This window comes from Setaria viridis, chromosome 8 (genome assembly GCF_005286985.2).
Source record: "Setaria viridis chromosome 8, Setaria_viridis_v4.0, whole genome shotgun sequence".
In the NCBI taxonomy this organism is placed as follows: domain Eukaryota; kingdom Viridiplantae; phylum Streptophyta; class Magnoliopsida; order Poales; family Poaceae; genus Setaria; species Setaria viridis.
The window spans coordinates 39,589,663-39,612,307 of record NC_048270.2 but is presented as its reverse complement, the minus strand read 5'-3'; the positions used below and the strand labels follow the sequence as shown (position 1 = coordinate 39,612,307).

Sequence of the window (22,645 nt, the reverse complement as noted above, 5' to 3'; positions counted from 1 at the left end):
CTCTAAGATAGCCCGACCCATGACAGAGCTACTTAGGAAGGACAAGAAATTTAATTGGACAGAGTCATGTGAGAGGAGTTTTCAAGAACTGAAGAGAAGATTGACGACCGCCCCAGTATTAACCCTACCGGATATCCAGCGGGACTTCGTCATTTATTGTGATGCTTCCCGACAAGGGTTAGGGTGTGTCCTGATGCAGGATGGGAAGGTAGTGGCATATGCTTCCCGCCAACTTAAGCCCCATGAACAAAATTACCCCACCCATGATTTGGAATTTGCAGCCGTAGTGCATGCCCTCAAGATCTGGAGGCACTACCTAATCGGGAACAAATGTGAGATCTACACAGACCACAAGAGCCTAAAATATATCTTCACCCAACCAGATCTGAATTTAAGGCAAAGAAGATGGTTAGAATTGGTCAAGGATTATAATCTGGAAATTCACTACCACCCCGGTAAGGCTAATGTGGTCGCGGATGCCTTGAGCAGAAAATCCTATGGACAGATCGGACCTAAGGACACCCACTTGCAAGAGGAAATGGCCCGATTAAATGTACACATTATCCCTCAGAACACCAGCCGCAAGCTAAGTGTTCAGCCCACATTGGAGGAAAGAATCCGAGAGGCCCAAGGTTCGGATCAGGACTTGGTGAGGATTCGCAAGCAAACCGGAGAGAATAAAGCCCCAGACTTCAGAGTGGATGTAAAAGGGACCTTGTGGTACAAGGATAGGATTTGTGTGCCCAAGGAAGGTGATTTCCGGCAAACCATCATGGATGAGGCCCATAACTCAGCATATTCCATCCACCCGGGATCCACCAAGATGTATATGGACCTAAAACAGAAATACTGGTGGAATGGAATGAAGGCGGACATAGCCCAGTTCGTCACTCATTGCAATATTTGCCAACGGGTTAAGGCCGAACATCAGAAGCCAGCCGGTTTACTGCAACCACTACCCATTCCAGTTTGGAAATGGGACGAGATTGGCATGGATTTTGTAGTGGGTTTGCCCAAGACTCAAAAAGGGAATGACTCCATATGGGTGATAGTGGACCGACTCACTAAAGTTGCCCTCTACTTACCCGTACGGACCACCTATGGTGGAGAAAGGCTAGCTCGACTCTATGTGGACAACATAGTGAAGCTGCATGGTGTGCCTAGAAGAATTGTTTCGGATAGAGGGACCCAATTTACCTCGAGATTCTGGAAAAGTCTGCATAAAGCTATGGGCACCAAACTGGATTTTAGTTCAGCCTATCACCCCCAGACCGATGGCCAAACAGAAAGAGTAAATCAGATCATGGAAGACATGTTAAGGGCATGTGTCCTTACTTATGGCAAGGACTAGGAACAGAGTTTACCCTATGCAGAGTTCTCATATAACAACAGTTACCAAGCCAGCTTAGGCATGTCACCGTTTAAGGCTCTCTATGGAAGAAAGTGCAGGACCCCGTTGATGTGGTCGGAAGTAGGAGAGCGCACCCTAGTGGGACCCACCTTTATCAAAGAAGCAGAAGAACGAGTGGCTGAGATACGAGAGAAGTTGAAAGCAGCACAGTCTAGGCAGAAAAGTTACTCAGATAAAAGAAGACGAGAGTTGATTTTCAATGAAGGGGATTTCGTGTACCTTAAGGTCTCTCCGATTCGAGGTACCCGAAGGTTCCAAATGCAAGGAAAATTAGCCCCCCGGTATATTGGACCATACCAGGTGTTAAAAAGAGTTGGAGCTGTAGCATACCGCATTCAACTACCCGAGGAAATGTCAGATATACACCCAGTATTCCATGTGTCCCAGCTAAGAAAATGCCTGAGGGTGCAAGAAGAGCAAGTATCGGTGGAAGCCATAGATTTACAAAAAGATCTACGATATCAGGAGGTACCCGTCAAGATTCTGGACACCGTCACCAGAAGAACAAGAAATTCAGTAGTGCGGATTTGCAGGGTCCAATGGAGTAGGCATGGTGAAGAAGAAGCTACTTGGGAACGCGAGGATGCGTTAAAGAAGGAGTTTCCCCATCTATTAAGAGTTCAGCCGAATCTCGAGGACGAGATTCAATTTAAGTGGGGTAGGTTTGTAACGCCCGTGGAATTTACCAAATTAAATCACTCGTTAAAAACTCATTTCAAATTTTTTTTTCCCGACCGTCGAGCTCCCGAGAAATCATTTCCTTTCCGCCGGACCCGCCGTCCCGGCACCTGACGTCGTCAACCCTCTTTTTCCGTTCCCCGCAAATTTCGCCGTGTGCCGGATGGAAGACCGTCGCGCGTGCCCGCGACCATTTCCGCAATCGCCACCATCTATTTCTTTTTCCTTCTTTTCCTTCTTTCATTTTCTTTCATTTTCCTTCACTTTCTTTTCTTCCTTTTTTTTTCCTCGCACCAACAGCTCCTTGCTTTCTTTTCCTACGTACTGCATGCATGCATGCACCGTTTCTTTTTTTATTTTCTCTTCCTCCTGGAACTTGGTGCTGGCCGCATGCACTGCTTCTGGCTCCGCACACATGCGCCTGGTCCTTTTTCTCTCTCCCCCCTGCTGCATGCTCCAGTACATGTCGCATGCTCCGGTGCATGTCCCCTAGTGCCTGGCTTTTCTTGGTGCGCGTGCACTTCCCTGGGCCCATGCCTGGCCCCCAGCGCTGGCCCCCTGCACCTCTACTGTTCGCATAGCTGCTGCATGCCACCTCCTGCCGCCCCCGGTCCCACCTGCACAACGCACGCACCACAGCACACTGCTACCTAGCGCTCAGCTCCTCTCTCGCACGCGTCCATGCTTATCCATGCACGCACGCGCTGCGCCCGGCCACTCCCGCGCCGGAGCGCGCTCGCTCCTCCGCACCAGTCCGCCCGGCCGCGCCCGCGAGCCCGCCTGCGCACCGCACGCCCGGCCTTTGGCACCTAGCGCCTGGCCGCACGCGCCGCGTCGCCGGCCGCCGGTCGCCGCCGTCCCACCGCACGTCACGCCGGCCATCACCTCGGTGGACTCCCTGTGCTCCTCGTCGACCGAGCCACCACGCCATCCACGAGGATGTCCACTCCGGCACGCCACCGGCCGGAAGTCTGGCCACCATCATCACTTCCGACCTCCGCCCGCCCCTCCCGTTGCCTATAAAAGGGGCCGAGGCCGGCCGCCCCTGCCACCACCTCGCCTCGCCTCCTAGCTCGCCTCCCCCCTTCTCCACCGACCCTGTGCGCCGCCGCCAGAGCTCTGCCCGCCGCCCTTTTTCCCCACGCCGGCCCCCTCGCTTCCCATCGCCGAATCCCCAAGGTGAGGGTCAAAATGGAGTCCCCTCGGTCTTCTCTACCTCCCCCGCCGCTTGGTCTCGCCGCCGGCGAGCTTGACTGGCCGGCCCACCGTCGGGTTGCCTCCTTCCTCCCTGTACCCGTGCTCCAGGAAGAAGAAGGGGAGAATCCCCTTCAATTTCGATCTAACCCCCTCCTTTCCTCTAATTACAAACCAGCCCTCCCACCTCTCTCAAAGAAGTTTCGCGAATACGCCCTTCCACCTTCCAGAAAAAAATTATAAATAGGTCCCTGGTTCTCGTGGTTTAGTCCTAAACCTCATCTTACAGCCCCTAATACTCCGTTAACCCGTCATTTCATGCACCAAACTTTCTCCGATCGATCCCAAATTCGACCACGGCTTCCTCTCATATATTTCCGCCGAGGCATATCCAAATTTCATGAAAATACCCTTCCTACCTATTTTCCGTTCACATTTCCTGTTCGGAGCTCAACGGGTAAAATCTTTTTCCTTTTTATTTATTGTGTGCTCGTTTGTGTGTGCCGTAGATCGCGGAGTACCCGAGGAGGAGCACGAGGAGGAGTTCGACCGCGAGCCCGAGCTCGAAGACCAGTACCGCGAGCAGGAGCTCCCGGAAGGCTTTGAGAATGGCAAGTCCAATCTCACCCTTTGATGCATATTTAATACCCAGTTTTTTTTCAGACACCACCTATTGGCCTGTTTTATAAAATGCATATTGTTTTATTGCAAGACATGGTTGGATAGCCACCCCTTGGTTGTTATGATTATTCCTTGTTGTCCCATATTTATCTCTAAATATGAATTGCTCTGTTTAGATGATAAATACTGCTAGAATGCTTAGGAACTCGTTACCTAAATTCAATCATGACTACATCTGTTTATTCGGAAAATAAATGTGTGAGTGTGTTCAACTGAGGAGTTGGGTTTTTGGGTGTAAAGAAAGGTGGTGGATGAGATGGATGGGCGTTTCTTGTGTGGAATGCCGGATTGTTGAGCTCGTACCTTAGTGGTTGAGCAGAGTTGGGAGATATCCATCTTGTCATGACTAAGGACCGAGTTGATGTGTCATCTTGCCTAATTCAACCATCATGCAACCACTCAACCGTTGTATGGGCAACGGCTTAGCATAAACCCCACTAGCTAAACTGCTAGGCTTCAGGTGTGCTGGGAAGCGACGGGAGCCTATGGAAAAGGACTAAGCTCTGGGTGACTTAGGTCCCGGTTTCAGCCCCGTGGATGGGTCGTTAACCCCTTGGGTGCTTCCGTGTTGACTAGTCAGTGTTGGCTAAGGTGGGTAATGGCTTTGTTAGGATCCGCACCGTCACTAAGGTGATCATGATGCGGTACCCTACTTGTGGGAAAAGTGTACAACCTCTGCAGAGTTAAAACCTATCCGGGTAGCCGTTTCCACGGCATTGGATGAGTTACGGCTTGGTCACATAACTAGCATTTGGAGATGGTTGGTTTTTATGGTGTGTGTTGGATTTTGGAAGTGTCCGGCAGTTGTGCCGTGCGCTACGGCGGACGGGGAGTCCGGTAGCGATAAAAGTTGGATCCTTTGTGTAGGATCAACCCCACTTAATGTTTCGGTTACCAAAGAAAATGTATTGTGAAAATTCTTTGAAATAAAACCCTGCATGTGTCAAAAATCTAGCTTTATTGCAAATCAACCTTAACCATATCCTTGTTGAAACCCATGCATATTCTTGCTGTATCCCCTCCGTGGATGGGGTTGGACTTGTGGAGTACTTTTGTACTCACCCCTGTTTTGTTGCTTCAGAGGAGGATCCGGACTTCGTCGCCGAGGATCTCGAGTAGGAGGTTGCGTCTGCCCCCAACGCTGCCTGCGGTGTTGGCCCTTTTGCAGGATGCTTCCGCTGACGCTTAGTTCTGATTGCAGCCCGGAGTCCGACTGGACTGCAACTTGGATTTGTATTGTTATCGCTTTAGTTTTACTTTGGGTGTGGCTTGCCTGCCCGCTCCTTCGGGAGCTGTACGGTTTCTGAACTATCTGTTGAATAAATGTGTTATCAGCCTCCTAGGACTGATAATTGGATCACATTTAGTCTCTACTTATGTGGGCACGCTTCAATAACCTTTGCCAAGCCCTGCAGGAACATGTCCTGTTCCTTAAGTCCACAACAAATCTGAACCCAATCCCTCCCTTAGCACAAACTTCAGCAACTCCTTCATTTTCTGTGATGACCTCAATGTCTAGCTTGAAGGTGTCTTCCCTCAGCTGCTGCATAACATGAGGTAAAATCTTTCCCACAAACTGTTTAGCCACCTTTTTTCTAGTATTCCATTTAATCAACAGCTTCTGCCTTATTGCATCCATCAAATCATCGACATGCTTGGTCTTCTCTGCCTTTATCCATTTATTGAAGCACTCTGCCAAATTATTGGTTACATAATCCACCTTGCAAACTGTACCAAACTGACTTTTGGTCCATAACTTGTTGTGATTCTCTTGCAGGTACTTCATAGCCTTAGGTTTGGCAGCAGCCATGGCCTGGTAGTGTTTCTCAAACATGTACTTGCTCCAAGAGTAGGAAGATGGCCACAAGTGCTCATAAAAAATCTTACCACTGAACCTTTTCTTAAAACTTTGAGCTAAATGCCACATGCACTCTCTATGTTCAGCATTTGGAAAGACCTCACTAACACCATGCATTACTGCCTGCCCACAGTCTGTGGAGAATGTCAAACCAGGTGGGGTCCCTATTGCTTCCTTCAACCTCTTCATAAACCAATCCCAATTTTCATTTGTTTCAGAATCAATGACACCTATTGCTACTGGGTACATCCAGTTGTGGGCATCACCTGCACAAGCTATGCACAACTGACCTCTGAACTTTCCACACAAGAAAGTGCTATCTACTGCCAAATATGGCCTACAACCTCTAAGGAAACCATCAACGCATGGTTTCAGGGCTAAAAAAACATGTTAAACCTAATTTTCTTGTTAATGGTGTGGTGATCAATGACAACAAGTGAACCAGGACATGATGCTTCTAGTTGGGCCTTCAATCTATACAGGTTATCAAAACTTTTATTCTATGGCCCATAAATTTTATCCAATGCAAGATTCTTACCATGCCACACCCTCCTATATGGTATCAAAATTTTGTGCTCATCCTTCAGCCTCCTTTGGAGTTCAGAAGCACCAACTGATGCATCTTCTTTCAACCAGTCAATAACTTGTTCACAGACCCAAAACTGTGTGACCCCTTTACATACCCCAGACCTCCTTATGCTTTCACATGTATGGGGAAATGGATTCTTCTTCACTTGCAAATGACATAAAAATGACATACTTATACCTAAGCACAACTGACAGATAAAAAAAGCATACACATTTTGATGTAGCACTAACAGTTTACCTTAATTGTTTCAGCATCCTTCATGATTGAGGCATGAATTCTCCACCTGCAACCCTTAGTTCTCCCACAGCATGTGACTTTGTATCTTCCTGTGTCACTCTTTTCAATGTCCTAATGAAACTCATGTTTCACAGCATGTGAAGCTAAAGCCATCTTAAATGCATACATGTCTCTATACACACTGCCTACTATCATAGGAGGATCCTTCTTGTCATAGTCAGCATCAGGCATATGGTCAGGCTCATTATCTTTAACAATATCATCTACATCCTCCATTTCATAATTTTCATCGTCAGACACAGATTCATCATCACTGTTTGTTTCACAGTATGTTTCTGCATCAGATCCATTCCTTTCTATGTTGCAACCTTGACTCTGAGGTATTGGAGGTGGTGGTTGTTGAGGACCAAGGTCTATATACAGCCCTTCCTCATCAACACCGACATGCTCATTGGATGGGTTTGGGTTAGCCAAGTATTCATCATCTTCAGTTTCACTCTGGGTATGGCTTGGTTGTGGAATGCTAGGACAAGGCATTGAAGGGGTGAAGGGTGTATCAACAGACTTGGAATAACAACTAAAATCCCAAGGAGGTATTTCAAGAGGCTCAGTACTAGGGCTGTGGTAACTTAAAGTGAGGAAGCAACACTTGGAAGCTTTATGTTTTGCAAACATGTCAAGCAAATCATGGTCATTGCAAACTTGGATGTTCATCTGTGTCTCAATGCAGAAGTAAAACAATCTCACAACATCCCCATAAGCATAAGGATACTTATTCTCAACTTCAGCAACCAGATCTACGAAGTTGGTACGATCAGCATCGACGACTTTGTCCAAGATAAACCATCGACAACGAGTATGGCGAGCAGTTATCCGAATTTCTAGGTTGTAGCTACTAGCAGGGTCCATCCTACAGATGAACAACAACGAGCTCACATCCATCTGTCTAACTAAAATCACACTATATCGACCACGATTACTACACCTAACTGACATGATGCAATTGAAGTGGGATACTCACCCGTCAGGAAGCCAAGGAGGTCGGTCGCCCGAGCACGCCCCCTTGTTCGCGGCCATTGCGTTGCCAATCCGGCAGATCCACGGTCTTCAGGCCTCCTCTTCCGGGGGATTGGGGGCTCTTCAATCCGCGCCGCAGCCGCAAGGGAGGGGGGTGGGGGCTCTTCTCTTTGTGCCGCAGCCGCAAGGACAGGGGGCTTGGGTGCTCTTCTCTCCACGCTGCAGTAGCTAGGGTTTTGGGGAAGAGGAGTCGAGCCAGATAGGGAGAGATAGTGAGCCAGTGAGAGGAAGACAGTGAGTACTCAAGGGTATTTGGGTCTTTTCCTCTGCCCGGTCCCACTTGTCAGGGCTCCCAAACGGTGACAAAGTAACAAAATGTGGAAGGAATGGCTTGGAGAGAAAACAAAGTTTAGCACGATGGCACTTGTGGGAGTTTATCTTTTTAATGGCTTGTGCGAATTTACCGTCTTTCATAATGGCACACATGGAAATGACTCATATTCTTCTACGAGACAGAATTGCACAGATGGAGTTTAGTTCGCGAGACGAATTTATTAAACCTTATTAGTTCATGATTTGACAATGTGATGCCACTAATTAGAAGTATTAAACATAGTCTAATTACAAAATTAATTGCACAGATGGAGTTTAATTCATGAGACGAATTTATTAAGCCTAATTAGTTCATGATTTGACAATGTGATGCTTCAGTAACCATTTGCTAATGATGGATTAATTAAGCTTAATAGATTCGTCTCGCGGATTAGCATAGGATTCTACAATTAGTTTTTTTAATTAACTCATGTTTAGTCCTCCTAATTAGTATCCGAATATCCGATGTAACCCCGTTAAAGTTTAGCACTTCGTATCCAAACCTCTTTATTCCTTTCACACGAAGATGAACTCCCATCACGGCCAATCTGCTGTGGTCTATATGGATTCTTGTGGCGTCGTTGCGGTCCAACCAGTCACAACCTGCAGGGAGGGGGAAAAAATCCTTATTCACCTCCCTAAACAACGGAGCAAGTCCGCATTTTTTCTCCGTGACTCGAAAATCGACCGTTCTACCTTCTTGTATTATTAATTAAAACGGAATATCGAACACTGACCTCCCTGACCCAATTCCATCCCGGTTTTGTCCAACATGCATGTCGCCCATCATGGTTGGCAACATATTCTCTCTCTTCGCGCGATCGCAAGCCGAGTTAATCCAAGTGGCGCGTGTGGTGGGAATCCAAGCAGCGCGACAGGAAACACGTACTCGACCCATAGTAAAGGGAGGTTAATAGGACATTTTTCCTTTTTGAAAACGCATACCTATTTCTACCCATTTAATAATGATAAAAAATAGGCTATATTTTTTTAGAGCGAATTGCATTGCATGTCCTTAAACTATTTCGGAGTTCTGGGGTGTTTGGTTCCTTAAGCTAAAGTTTAGTCCGTGTCACATCGAATATTCGGAGGCTAATTAGGTGGACTAAATATGAGTTAATTATAAAACTAATTGTATAGATGGAGGCTAAACAGCGAGACGAATCTATTAAGCCTAATTAATCCATCATTAGCAAATGGTTACTGTAGCAGCACATTGTCAAATTATGGACTAATTAGGCTTAACAGATTTGTCTCGCCGTTAAGCCTCCATCTATGCAATGGGTTTTGTAAATAGTCTATTTTTAATACTCCTAATCAATATCTAAACATTCGATGTGACGGGACTAAAAATAAGCAAGTGGGAACCAAACACCCCCTAAGTTCAAGTTTTAAATTGGTCATCCAGATCCACGATATAATAAAAAGTGATTGTGAAGAAGATCCCCACAATCCCTCTCCCCTTACCCACCTGACCCGCCCCCCTCCCACTCTCTCTCTTCCCCTCCCCCTTCAATCACCAAGTCACCAGTTTCAAGTAGAGAAAATTCCCTATTTGGTACTAAAAAAACTACTCGTTCCTTTCTTAGCCCTCAACAAATTTTCGTTCCCTATTTAACACTGAGTTCAACTTTCGTTCCTTATTTGATACTGTAATGGATTTTCCATCCAAGAATCGTTAAATGTCAGACGAAAAGATGATTTTGCCCCTGTGGGCTCCACCACCCTTCTCCCTCCTCTCTGTCGTGACCAACTCCCTCGGAGGCGCTCCGTCACCCAGTGCGTTCGTGCCACACAAAGAGTTCGTCGGTGGTGGCGATGGCGATGGTGTGCTTGGAGAGCGAGATAAGGATCCTGAAGTGGCTGAGCTCGCCGTATGTGGTGGCGTACCTCGGTGACGGCAAGACGGCAAGTACCTCGGTGACGGCAACACGGCAAGCTCCAGGGACCTGCATATGGAGCGTGTGCCCGATGGCATCGCCGCGGAGGCCACAACGTGGATAGGTGGACTTCATAAGTGAAACATCAAAGATAGTGTTCAAAATATACATAAAATAGTAGATAACTTTATTACACTCCGAAATGTAGACATGAAGGTCTACAATCATTCACCGATAAATTTAATACACACACAGTGGTAGCTTCTCCACAAGTTTGACTGGTGAACGCTCGCCTAGAACTCCTCGAAGTCATTGAAGAACTCCACGACATCAGAAGCTTCTGAATAGCGTTTGAGTAAGGGTGAGTACACTTATGGTTGGTACTCAGCAAGTGGGGGAAACAAGCATGGCTAACAAGGGGAGGCTCATAGGCTTTAAGCGGTTAGCATTTTAGTTGGTCAAATTTTAATTAGCAAGCACCTAATTTCCCCACAAGTCACGTAAAATTTCGAAAGAACTTTAAACCCAACCATGCTATGCTAGCCAAGAACAATAGCACACTTCCGAGGTGTGATTGCATAGGGACGCTACGAGGCCTTTACAAAGATCCCCTAGTAAGTGGTAACTTGCTAAGGTTTCCAGATCGGTAGTAAAGCATAAGCCCCTCTCAAGACTGCGAGGCTTCCATAGAGCAGATCAGTCTGAGATGCGGGTTATACCCCATCAACTGCCGTCCCTCTTTCCCTTTTGGTAAGATTACCCCAGACTAGAGTCTCTAATTAATTAGCCAAGACCAGAGCCATGATAGTTCTTGTGGTTACACTGTTTTCCTGGGTGGTTCTCCATGTTTCGAGAGAGTGATCTTGTATTAGCACAGGTATAGCATAAATAAAGGTCATGATTAATATTCTCAAAATTATTACCATCCCAAAATTAAGCAATTTTACCCAACAAGATTAAAATCGGTGTTCAAAGATCAGGATTAAAAACTAGGTAAGTCTTTAATATGTATTCCCGTCAAATTATACATATACAGGAAAATAGTAAAGTGATTTAGCATGCTATTATTGGGACGAAAAAGAATATGCAGGGGGAGATGACCACTTGCATTCCTCGGCAAACTAAGGGAACTCTTCCTTGAACAGTTGCTGCTCCTAAGTCTCCTCGAACGGCACGTCATTTACATGATCACACAAAGCAAAACAAACAATAAATAAAATCGTACACTAAACAAGAAAAATGAATTAAAACAAACTCCTAAAACTAACGATCATGCAGAGATACTCGCGTGATCGCGAGAATCGCTGAAATCGGAGTTAAAACAACGAAGGTATGGAGTAAACAAGTTTTAGGGGCTAAAATGGAATTAACTATATACTTCAGGGGCTAGCAAGGAAGTTTCACAAGACTCAGTGAACAGTGCTAAGAAAAGTATAGGGTTAGATCTACAAGAATGTAGAGCTCGAGTTAAAAAGGAAGGTTATAAGAATTGCAGGGGGTTCTTTGCAAGCTTTACTAGACACATGAATCTAGAAAGAGAATATTAGAGAGTTCAGCGACTAGATTGCAAAATAGCCTTATCCTCCTCCTCCTTCCTTTCTCCCGCACGCGCACAGGCACATGACCGGCAGCTCGCCGACAAGCTCAGGCACGGCGGTGAGCAATGCGGGTGGCGCAGGCGACATATGTGAGCGAGGGGAAAGCGAGGGAGGCCTTACCAGCGGCGGTGGCGGGCGAGAAAGGCCTGTGTTTGACCCAGAGGTGGAGGAATTTGGGCAGTGGCGGTGCTGTGAGATGCGGTGGCGCTCTAGTGCGGGCGGCGGTGGCGGTGGCGAGAATGGGCGAAGGGAGCCGGGGAGAGGGAGCAGGCGCTACTTATAGGCCATGAGGAGTTGAGACGGCGCCCGCTGAGAGGAAACGAGCTCCGGTAGCCATTAATGGTGGGTGGAAAATGGGGTGCTGGTTACTGGAGTTAGGAGAGAGGGCGCTAGCGGCGCGTGCGCGTGGGAAGGCGATGTGGTGCAAGCACGCAGAGGGGCACAGGAGCTCGAGTGGCGACAGGAGGCAAGCAGGCACTGGAGTTGCGGTACAACTGGAGGTTGAGGACGCGCCTGACAGGCGGGCCATGCCTGTCGGTGGGAGGAGAGGGGGAGTTGGGCTGGGGAGGTGCTTGAGGGGCCGGCGGATCAGCTTGGGTTGGCGCAAAGAAATGAGGAGGTGGGCCGGCTGGAGAAGGAAAGAGAGAGCGGGCCCGGAGGGAAAGAAAGAGGAAAGGTGGGCCGACCTGCTGAGTTGGACAAAAAGAGATAAAGAAGATTGATAATATTTTTGATTTAAAATTTTGCAAATGCAAACAAAAAACCGAAGCAAACGAAGAACCCTAACAAGCACTTGTCTCTAAACAATTATTTCAATTGTTCTTTAATTTATTAAAGGCCATAATTTCATAATAGTATTTTATTTAGTCATTGGAAAAGAAAGAGTTAGACCACATGTTTTTTAAATTGTGTTTATGATGGATTTTTTGAGTGTTACAAATCCTACCCCTTAAAGAGAATCTCGTCCTCAAGTTTCAGAGAGATTGGAAAACAACCGAGGGAATTCTTCGATAAGGTCATCTTCTCTTTCCCAAATAGCTTCATCTTCTGAGTGATGACTCCACTATACTTTGCACATTCTCGTTACCTTGCTCTGAGTGACCCTCTGAGATATTTCTAGTATTTTGGCAGGGTACTCTGAATAAGTCAAATCATCCTTCACATTGAGTTCTTCCAGTGGTAATTGTTCTTCCGGTACTCTTAGACACTTCTTCAACTGAGATACATGGAACATATCATGAACATCTAATAGCTGAGCAGGTAAGTCTAACTGATATGCCACTTCTCCTTTTCTTTCCAAAATTTGAAAAGGACCAATGTAACGAGGTGATAGCTTCCCTTTAATCTTGAATCGACAAAGACCACTAATAGGTGATACCTTGAGATACACGTAATCTCGAACATCACATGTCAATTCTCTCCTCCGAGTATCAGCATAACTCTTCTGTCGTGACTATGCAGTCTTGAGATTATATCAAATTATCTGAACTTGTCTTTCGGCTTCCTTAAGAATTTCCGGTCCAAAGACTTGGCTTTCTCCATTCTGACTCCAGTACAATGGTGTTCTGCACTTTCTTCCGTATAACACTTCAAACGGGGCCATCTTAAGACTGGCTTGATAACTGTTGTTATAAGTGAATTCTACGTATAGTAAACTTATATCCCAACTACCTCTATTCTTTAAAGCACAAGCTCTTAACATATCTTCTAAGATTTGATTGATTCTTTTAGTCTGACCATCCATTTGTGAATGATACACAGAACTGAAATTAAGCTTTGTATCCATTGATTCATGTAGCTTCTGCTAGAAACGTGACATGAATTGAGTACCTTGATTAGAAACTATCTTCTTTGGAACTGTTGGGGAATCGCCCAAAACAGCCCCCCTCGAGGTCGTCTCTCTGTCGAAAGATGCGACAAGATTCGGTGAACTTTACAGCTTCGGCACAAACCGAAACCGGAAGCAAAGGCAAGGTGGGTTAACCTTTATTTTCTATGCGCCAGGGCTCATCGGACTTCGCAGCTTCACGCCAAGGGCTCAGCTTCGATCGGGGCCATGATTACTCAGCTTCGGGACAAACCAAAATCGAAGGCGGAGGTAAGATGAGCTAACCTTTGTTTTTCTGACTCATTGCCCGTCCGTTGTCTTCGGCGCCCGTAGTAGCAGCATCAACCTCGCTGGGGGACTTATGGGCCCAAAGTCAGTATAACACGAGAGACTGAAGCCAACTTGCTGCAGGGGCATCATTGAGGAGTGGCGGACGAATCAGGGCATGGACACAAAGCTAAGGGGGAAGGCGACGTGATCGACAAGACGACGCCAATTACGATACCTTGTGAGAGCGTGATTTACGGGATTGTCGGGAGGACAAAAAACGTGACTTCATGAGATGACAAATGTGTACAGAATATACTGAGGATGTAGTGGGTGAGAGAGGGTAAAATTGTAAATTGTAGGGATCCTCCGGACAATATAAAAGGGGGTCCTCCCCACATGTAACGAGATTCAGACACTTCATTTAATAGAGAGCAATTCATTTACTAGCTATTGTGTTGTTTCTTAACCTCGCAAGAGATTGGAACGCAATAGGAACACCATGTAGACATACAATCCTTGACATATACAACTCTGCAAATTTGGCTCCACTATAGGTTATTTTAACCGAAATGAAATGAGCAACCTTAGTCAATCTTTTCACAACAACCCATATGGAATCATAGTCGTCGCGAGTGTGGGGTAACCTAACAATAAAATCCATTCCGATCTCTTCCCATTTCCACTCAGGTACTTTCAATGGCTGAAGTAAACCTGCTGGTCTTTGGTGCTCTGCTTTCACTCGCTGACATACATCACACAAAGCAACGTGGGTTGCTACTTCTCTTTTCAAACCATACCACCAATATTTTTCCTTCAAATCCTGATACATCTAGTACTACCAGGGTGAATAGAATAAGCTGAATCATGTGCTTCCTTCAATATGCATTCACGAAGATGGTCAATCTCTGGTACATAGATCCTTTTCCCGAACCAAACCATTCCTTGATAATCTTTAGTGAAGTTTGGGGCCTTTCCTAAATCAATTTGGATCTTGATTACCTTGATTTTAGCATCCGTCAATTGCCCTTTTCTTATCTCTCGTTCCAGTGTAGGTTCAATTTCCATGGTCATAGATTCAGTATGGGCAACGATTCCCAAGTTGAGTCGCTCCATTTCCCAACATAACTCTTGAGATATCAATAGTACTATAGTCACATTAGCTTGACCTTTTCAACTTAGGACGTCTGCTATGACATTTGCTTTGCCGGGATGATACTGAATATCCAAGTCATAGTCCTTGATCAACTCTAACCATCTGTGTTGCCTTAAATTAAGACCCCTCTGAGTGAATATGTACTTTAGGCTTTTGTAGTCAGTGAAGATCTGACACTTGTTCCTGATCATGTAATGTCTCCAAATCATTAATACATGCACAACGACAGCTAGTTCCAAGTCATGACTTGGATAATTTTGCTCGTGGTTTCTCAACTGTCTTGAGGCATAACCTACTACTCTACCTTCTTGCATTAGTACACATCCAAGACCTAGACGTGAAGCATCACAATAAACATCGAAGCCTTTGTGTATATCAGACATTATCAGTACAGGGGTTGTAGTCAACTTCTTCTTCAACTCTTCAAAACTCACTTGACACTAGTCATCCCATTTAAACTCTTTTCCCTTTTCTAACAATGAAGTGAGGGGTTTGACAATCTTCAAGAAACCTTCAATAAACATGCGGTAATAACCTGCTAATCCAAGAAAACTTCTGATTTCAGACAAATTCTTGGGCGGATTCCAATTCAGCACATCTTGAACTTTGCTTGAGTCTACTGTGATTCCTCCATCGGTGATAACATGTCCAAGGAAGAAAACTTCTTTCAACCAAAACTCACACTTACTCAATTTGGCATATAATTGATTCTCTAGAAGCTTCTGTAACACTAATCTTAAGTTCTCCTCATGCTCTTCTTCATTTCGAGAAAATACCAATATATCATTGATGAACACTACCACAAACTTATCTAGGTACTCCATAAACACCTTGTTCATCAAGTACATGAAATATGCTAGAGTGTTGGTCAATCCAAAAGACATCACAGTGTACTCATATAGGCTGTATCTGGATGTAAACGCCATTTTAGGTATATCTTCTGCTAGGATCTTCAACTGGTGATAGCTTGATTGCAGATCGATTTTGAAAAAGACTTTTGCACCTCTCATCTGATCAAATAGATCTTCAATCCTAGGGAGTGGATATTTATTCTTAATGGTCACATCATTAAGAGCTCTATAATCCATGTACATTCTTCTGGTGCCATCCTTTTTATCAACAAAAAGTATAGGTGCTCCCCAAGGTGAAGAACTAGGACGGATAAAACCTTTACTTAATAATTCTTCTATTTGTTTCTTTAACTCAACCAAATCCTTAACATCTATTCTTTAAGGTCTTAGATATTGGTGAAGTGCCAGGTAAAAGATCAATGGAGAACTCAATATCTCAGTCAAGCGGCATACTTGGTAAATCCTCGGGAAAGACGTTGGGGTATTCACATACAACCTTGATATCCTTCAAAGATTTTCCTTTTATTTGATTGACTATACCCTTTTCTTCAGATGAGGTAGTATCCACAAACTCAATTATGTCCCCTGAGGGCTAGTTAAAAAGCACCGACTTCTTGGCATATAGGATAATTCCATCACATACTCCTAACCAGTTCATTCCAAGAATCACATTAATACCTTTGGAGTTTAGGACCACTAGGTGGGCTATGAAATCTACCCCCATGATTTTCACATTGACTTGTAAGCATATTTGACTTGTTCTTATATCACCACCTAGTGAGCTAACTAGCAAAGTTTTCTTCATAGGTTGCATAGGTATGTTATACTTTGCCACAAATTGATTGGTTATAAATGAGTGTGATGCTCCAGAATTAAATAAAACTGATGCAGATTCAGAATTGATGAGGAACATACCGAAAACAACATCTGGAGCTTCCTGGGCTATCTCAATTCTCACGTGGTTCGCCCTACCATGCATGAAGTTCTGCTAGCCATGTTTTCCTGAGAGTTTGGATTTGCATTACGCGCTTGCAACTATTGCTGACCAGACTTCTAACCATTGGTCTTCTGAGGGGTCTACATTTCGTGCTTGGTGCAGTTATTGGCATAATGTCCCACTTCATCACACTTGAAGCATCCATTGGGTCGAACTGGGGTAACTGGATTGTTACACATGGGTGCTCCTGTGGTATTGTTTGCTCAGTTTTGCTGTGGGTTTCAGGTGTGCTGTGCCTATTGATTGAATTGCTGTGGTTGTTGAGTGGTACTTTGGAATTGCTGATTCTGTTGATAGCTTTCACCTTGTCCTCCTGAACGAAATTGTGATCCCTGTGATGAGTTGAAGCAAGGGCAGGTGTTGCTGCTAGATTGACCTTGTGACTGAAACTTCCACTTTTGTTCCCCGAGCTCCTTACGTTTGTTCTCCAAACCAATGGCTTTGTCTAGTAGTGTATAAAAATTAGGGAACGTGTGACTCTGCAGTTGATAGTTAAGTGGCCCTATCAGTCCATCCAGGAAACTTTCATGTCTCTTCTCATTGGTGTCCACCTCATTTGGCGTGTAACAAGACAATTGTGTGAACTTGTCCTGATACTCACTGACTATCATGTTGCCTTGCTTTAAAGCTAGAAACTCCTTCTACTTGAGCTTCATCACACTAGCTGGAATGTGGTGTGTGCGAAAGTTGTTCGTGAACTCTTCCCAAGTAATAGCATTAACATTGGCGTGGGCAGTAGTATAGGCATCCCACTAGTCGGCTGCATCTCCTTCTAAGTGTCCTGCAGCATACAAGACCTTCTCATGATCGTTGCACTGTGTAATATCCAGCTTCTTACTGATGACCTTCAGCTAGTCATCAGCGTCCAATGAATCCACTGAGTGAGAGTAAGGAGGAGGGTGGTGGCTCATGAATTCCCTGTGCTTATCTCTTGGTGCCTGAGGTGCTTGTGGTGGTTGCTGATTCTGCTAAGCTTGTAGATTCTAAATAGTAGCAATGAGGTTCTATAGTAGTTGCATCTGAGTAGCCAAAAATTGTTCCATTGTCAAACTTGGTGGTGGAGGTGGTGCTTGATTCTGCTAATTAATTATGTGAGCACGCCTCTGACTTGGAATGTCTTGTCCTCCTCCTGACTTGGTGTTTACCATCTGAGTGTTAGACGAATAAATCTCAGATAAGAATGATGATTTGATAAGGCAGATATAGGGGCAAAGAACCAAGATTTAGACCCAATAAACTATTAACTTTATTTTATGTAATGATGCATTTGTGGCCATCACTCCACAAAATATCCTAGAAAATACAAAGGTCCAAATCAAACATGTTTTCAACCAGCAAACATTATTACATCGCACGTCCTCGCAGTAACGGTTCTAACAAAAAGACTCTGGAAGGCAACCTAAAAAGACAACCTAGTCTAAAAGACCGGTGATGGAGCCAGACACGCCATAGTGAAGCCTCTTGCGGGGTGGTGAAACGGTGGGGCAGTGGAACTCGGCTGCCTCCTCAGGTGGCTCCTATTTGGCAAGCTGTGCCTCAAGCTACGCAATCCTAGCGTGAGCATCTTGCAGCTCATCATTGATCTTGGCAAGCTCTGCAGTAGCTCCGTCGAGGTTGGTGTTGAGAGCAGCGATGACTCGAGCAAGGATGTTGATGCAATCTTCTCCTGCTTCTCCCAACTATACAGTTGTGTCCTCAGTGCCACTAGCTCGGCGAGGCAGGTGATGGTAGATGGTGTTTCTCAACTCCTGGAGATGGGTGAAGCAGAGGGCAGACAGAGCTCTCCTGGCGGTGTCGCTGATGGCTAAGGCATAGGTGGCGTGGGCCGTAGTGGAGTCGTGTGCCGAGCAAATCCTCAATACTCTGGAAGTTGCCAACCGTTCCCTGATGTGGACTTGACTGGCATAGTAGTCGTCCATGGTGGAGTGGAAGACATGGTGAGTGACGTAGAGGGGCTTCATAGTGCTTCCCAAACTCTATAGTACTTCCCAGAGCAGTTTGGGAAAGTATCCAGACTCATCCTCTGAAGTGTGGTAGTCACAAGCTGGTGTCACATTCTGTGGTCCACCATTTTGATTTCCATCTCCGTCACCACTATTGTTATCATGGTCATTGTTGCTACTGTGGTCGTTGTTTTTGTTGTAGTCGTCGTCGTTATCTTCTTTATCCTCATTATCGCTGTCATCCCCGGAGTCGTCCGGGTCTCCACCATCGACAGCAGGTGCTGGAGCAAGATCGGCTGGTGCTGGAGCGTCCGATGCAGGGGTAGCTAATGCGTGTCTGTCTGAAGCTGAGGCAGCTTGTAGACCTCCTCCAAATCTTCTTCAACCACCTCCACATGCTGAATCGGAGCAGCTGGCTGAGCAGGGGCAAGGCCAACCAAGTACCCTCCAATGCTTTTGTGAGTGGTCAACTTGGTCCTAGCCATCTGACAAAGAAACAAGAGATACTCAAAACAAAGACAAAAAGAGACAAGTTTTTGTGACAAAGAACAAAAATAAAATAGATTTTTATGAGGAAAATAAGATATTTTTGAGCAGACATGGCTTGCTAAGAAGATGAGTCCTTATTTAGACCATTTCTATCTAGGCTTGCATCCTACTGTCAACACAGCTGTGATACCACTTCTATCACACCCCATTTTTTGGACAAAACCGAATGCATAGCAAGCACCTAATTTTTAGGTGTAAGTTTATACCAACCCACTTAAGCATAAAGCATTAAAAAACCCAATGATAAAGGAACCATGATTTATTCTCATCTTTAAGTTCAATTATCATGTGAGGGTCCAAGCCGCTCTTAACCATGAGTACGGTTGATATATCAGTTTTACACTTTGCAGATGTTGCACATCTTTACCCACAAGTAGCATAATAGTTCAAAAGAACTTTAAACTCAACCATGTTATGCTGGCCAAGCACAATACCACACTTCTGAGGTGTGATTGCATAGGGACGCTATGAGGCCTTTACAAAAATCCCCTAGTAAGTGGTAACCCGCTAAGATTTTCGGATTGGTGGTAGAGCATAAGCCCCTCTCAAGACTGCGAAGCTTCCATAGAGCAGATCAGTTTGAGAAGCGGGTTGTACCCATCAACCGCCGCCCCTCTTGCCCTTTCGGTAAGATTACCCCAGACTAGAGTCTCTAATTAATTAGCCAAGATAAGAGCCATGATAGTACTTGTGGTTGCACTATTTTTCTGGGTGGTTCTCCATGTTCCGATTAAATCAAGTGATCTTGTATTAACACAGGCCGGTATAACATTAATAAAGGTCATGATTAATATTCTCAAAATTATTACCGTCCCAAAATTAAGCAACTAAGAAATTCTACCCAACATGATTAAAACCAATGTTCAAGGATCAGGATTAAAAACTAGGTAAGTCCTTAATAGGTATTCTCATCAAATTATACACATACAAGAAAATAGTAAAGTGATTTAGCATGCTATTATTGGGACAAAAAAAAAATATGCAGGGGGAAGATGACCAGTTGCCTTCCTCGAAAAATTGAGGGAACTCTTCCTCGAACGACTGCTACTCCTAAGTCTCCTTGAATGACACGTCGTCTACACGATCACACAAGCAAAACAAATAATAAATAAAATAGTACACCAAATATGAAAAAAGACTTAAAACAAACTACTAAAACTAACAGTCATGTAGAGACGGTCGCGTGAGGGTGAGAATCGCTGAAATCAGAGTTGAAATGATGAAGATATGTAGTAAACAAGTTTTAGGGGCTTAAACGGTATTGATTGTAGAGCTCAGGTTAAAAAGAAAGGTTCTAAGAATTGCAGGGGATTCTTTGCAAGCTTTACTAGACACATGAATCAAGCAAGAGAATATCAGAGAGTTTAGGGACTAGATTGTCCTTCTTCCTTTCTCCCGCACGCGCATAGGCACATGACCGGTGGCTAGCCGGCGAGCTCAGGCGCGGCGGTGAGAAAAGCGGGTGGCGCAGGCGACGGAGGTGAGTGAAGGGAAAGCAAGGGAGGCCATACCTGCGGCGGTGGCGGGCGAGAAAGGCCGGCGTTTGACCCGGTGGCAAAGGAATTTGGACGGTGGCGGTGCTGTGAGATGCGGTGGCGCTCTGGTGCGGGTAGCGGTGGTGGTGGCGAGAATGGGCGAATGGAGCCAGGGAGAGGGAGCAGGCGCTACTTATAGGCCGTGAGGAGGAGTTGAGACGGCGCTCGGGTAGATGAAACGAGCTCCGGCGGCCATTAATCGCGAGTGGAAAATGGGACGCCTGTAACTGGAGTTAGGAGAGGAGAGGGCACTAGCAGCGCGCGCGTATGGGAAGGCGATGTAGTTCCAGCAAGTGGACGGACGCAGGAGCTGGAGTGGCGATGGGAGGCAAACAGGCGCTGCTGGCAGTGCTGGAGTTGCGGTGCAGCTGGAGGTTGAGGACGCGCCTAACAGGTGGGCCCCACCTATCGGTGGGAGGAGAGGGGGAGTTGGGCTGGGGAGATGCCTGATGGGCCGGCGGATTCAGCTTGGGCCTGCGCAAAGAAATGAGGAGGTGGGCCGGCTGGAGAAGGAAAAAGAGAGTGGGCCGGGAGGGAAAGAAAGTGGAAAGGTGGGCCGGCCTGCTGAGGTTTATAAAAAGAGAGAAAGAAGATTGATAAGATTTTTGATTTAAAATTTTGCAAACGCAAACAAAAATGGAAGCAAACGAAGAACCCTAACAAGCACTTGTCTCTAAAAAGTTATTTCAAGTGTTCTTTAATTTATTAAAGACCATAATTTAATATTAGTATTTTATTTAGTTCTTAGAAAAGAAAGAGCTAGACCACATGTTGCTTATATTGGGTTTATGATGGAATTTTTGGGTGTTACAGTAAGCACGGTGTGTGGGCTCAGGAGGGTGGCCACCGCGCTGTGGTACCTGCACGGCAAGGCCGGCGTGGTGCACAAGAATGTCAAGGGCCAGAACGTGCTCCTCGGCTGCTGCGACACCAAAGGCTACGGCGTGAAGCTCGCCGATTTTGGCGCGACAAGGCTGGTATCTGAGATGGCGCCCCGCGGTCTCACACAAGAATTCTCCAAATTCCAATCTCCCTCCCAGGCTAGTTCAAGCCCAAACACAAACTACTTAGAGCTGTGAATTCCATGTCTCGCGACTGCCACCAGCCACCGAACCTCGTCAACGGCCAAATTCTCACCACCTCCGCCAAAACCCAATCCCTCGCACCCGAAGCTCCCTCACCTTGCGCTCGACCTCCCCGACCTGCTTGTTGGCTAGGACGAGCTCAACCCCACCAGGAATCAGCCTTTCCTCGGCCACTCGAGCCGTCAGCTCGCCATGACCCCCCTCCCTTGGAGCTCCACCGTCTCGACCATCCTCGACGCGAATAACCACACAAATAGAACTGTAGTGAGCTTCTGGTGCCTAAGCTCTCACCTGGACATGAGGACGGATGGAGCAGTGGGGGAGGTACAATAGAGCGGATGAAGAAGGTGAGTAGATCGGAGAAGGGTGGTGGAGTTCACAGGGGCAAAATCATCTTTTCATCGGGCATTTAATGGTTTTCGTATGGAAAATCCAACAGAGTGTTATATAAAGAATGAAAATTGAACTCATGTCAAACGGGAAGGAAAATTTGTTTAGTGTCACGATTAGTTTTTTTAGTGTCGAATAGTGAATTCTGTCGGTGCATGGCCACCGGTCCTGCCCTCGTGGAGTAGTGCGCGGCCACTAGTCCTGCCCTCATGGTTCACGCGCACCAGGCAAGGAGACAAGCTATGTTGTACTTCCTCCATCCCAAATTATAAGTCATTTCAAGAATCTTGAAGAGTTAAAGTATCTCAAGTTTGACCAAATTTATATGATAATATAATAACATTTATGATGTCAACTAAGTATCATTAGATTCTTCATCAATTATATTTTCATAGTATACCTATTTGATGTTATGAATCTTTATAATTTTCTCTATAATTTTGATCAAACTTGAGATGCTTTGACTCTTTAAGATTCTTGCAATGACTTATAATTTGGAATGGAGGGAGTAGTCAGTATAGATCATTGG

General features: G+C 45.5%; 2 protein-coding genes across 2 annotated transcripts; one reads left to right on the top strand and one right to left on the bottom strand.

The window, feature by feature from the left end:
* Positions 1 to 5,327: 5,327 nt before the first annotated feature.
* Positions 5,328 to 6,071, bottom strand: LOC117834657 (uncharacterized). The gene has a single exon (XM_034714188.1). It carries the CDS (start codon positions 6,069 to 6,071, stop codon positions 5,328 to 5,330), a length of 744 nt encoding a protein of 247 aa, XP_034570079.1.
* Positions 6,072 to 9,855: 3,784 nt separating this feature from the next.
* On the top strand, positions 9,856 to 21,720 carry LOC117834656 (mitogen-activated protein kinase kinase kinase NPK1-like). Its single transcript, XM_034714186.1, has 2 exons — positions 9,856 to 9,949; positions 21,455 to 21,720. Exons 1-2 carry the CDS (start codon positions 9,856 to 9,858, stop codon positions 21,718 to 21,720), a joined length of 360 nt encoding a protein of 119 aa, XP_034570077.1.
* The last annotated feature ends 925 nt before the right edge of the window (positions 21,721 to 22,645 follow it).

Bases quoted from the DNA above. Each gene is read 5' to 3' on its own strand.
- LOC117834656 (XM_034714186.1), top strand. From the start codon at position 9,856: ATGGCGATGGTGTGCTTGGAGAGCGAGATAAGGATCCTGAAGTGGCTG. The intron at 9,950-21,454 runs GTACCTCGGTGA...TGGGTGTTACAG, and splicing joins CGGTGACGGCAAGACGGCAA to TAAGCACGGTGTGTGGGCTC.
- LOC117834657 (XM_034714188.1), bottom strand. From the start codon at position 6,071: ATGTACCCAGTAGCAATAGGTGTCATTGATTCTGAAACAAATGAAAAT.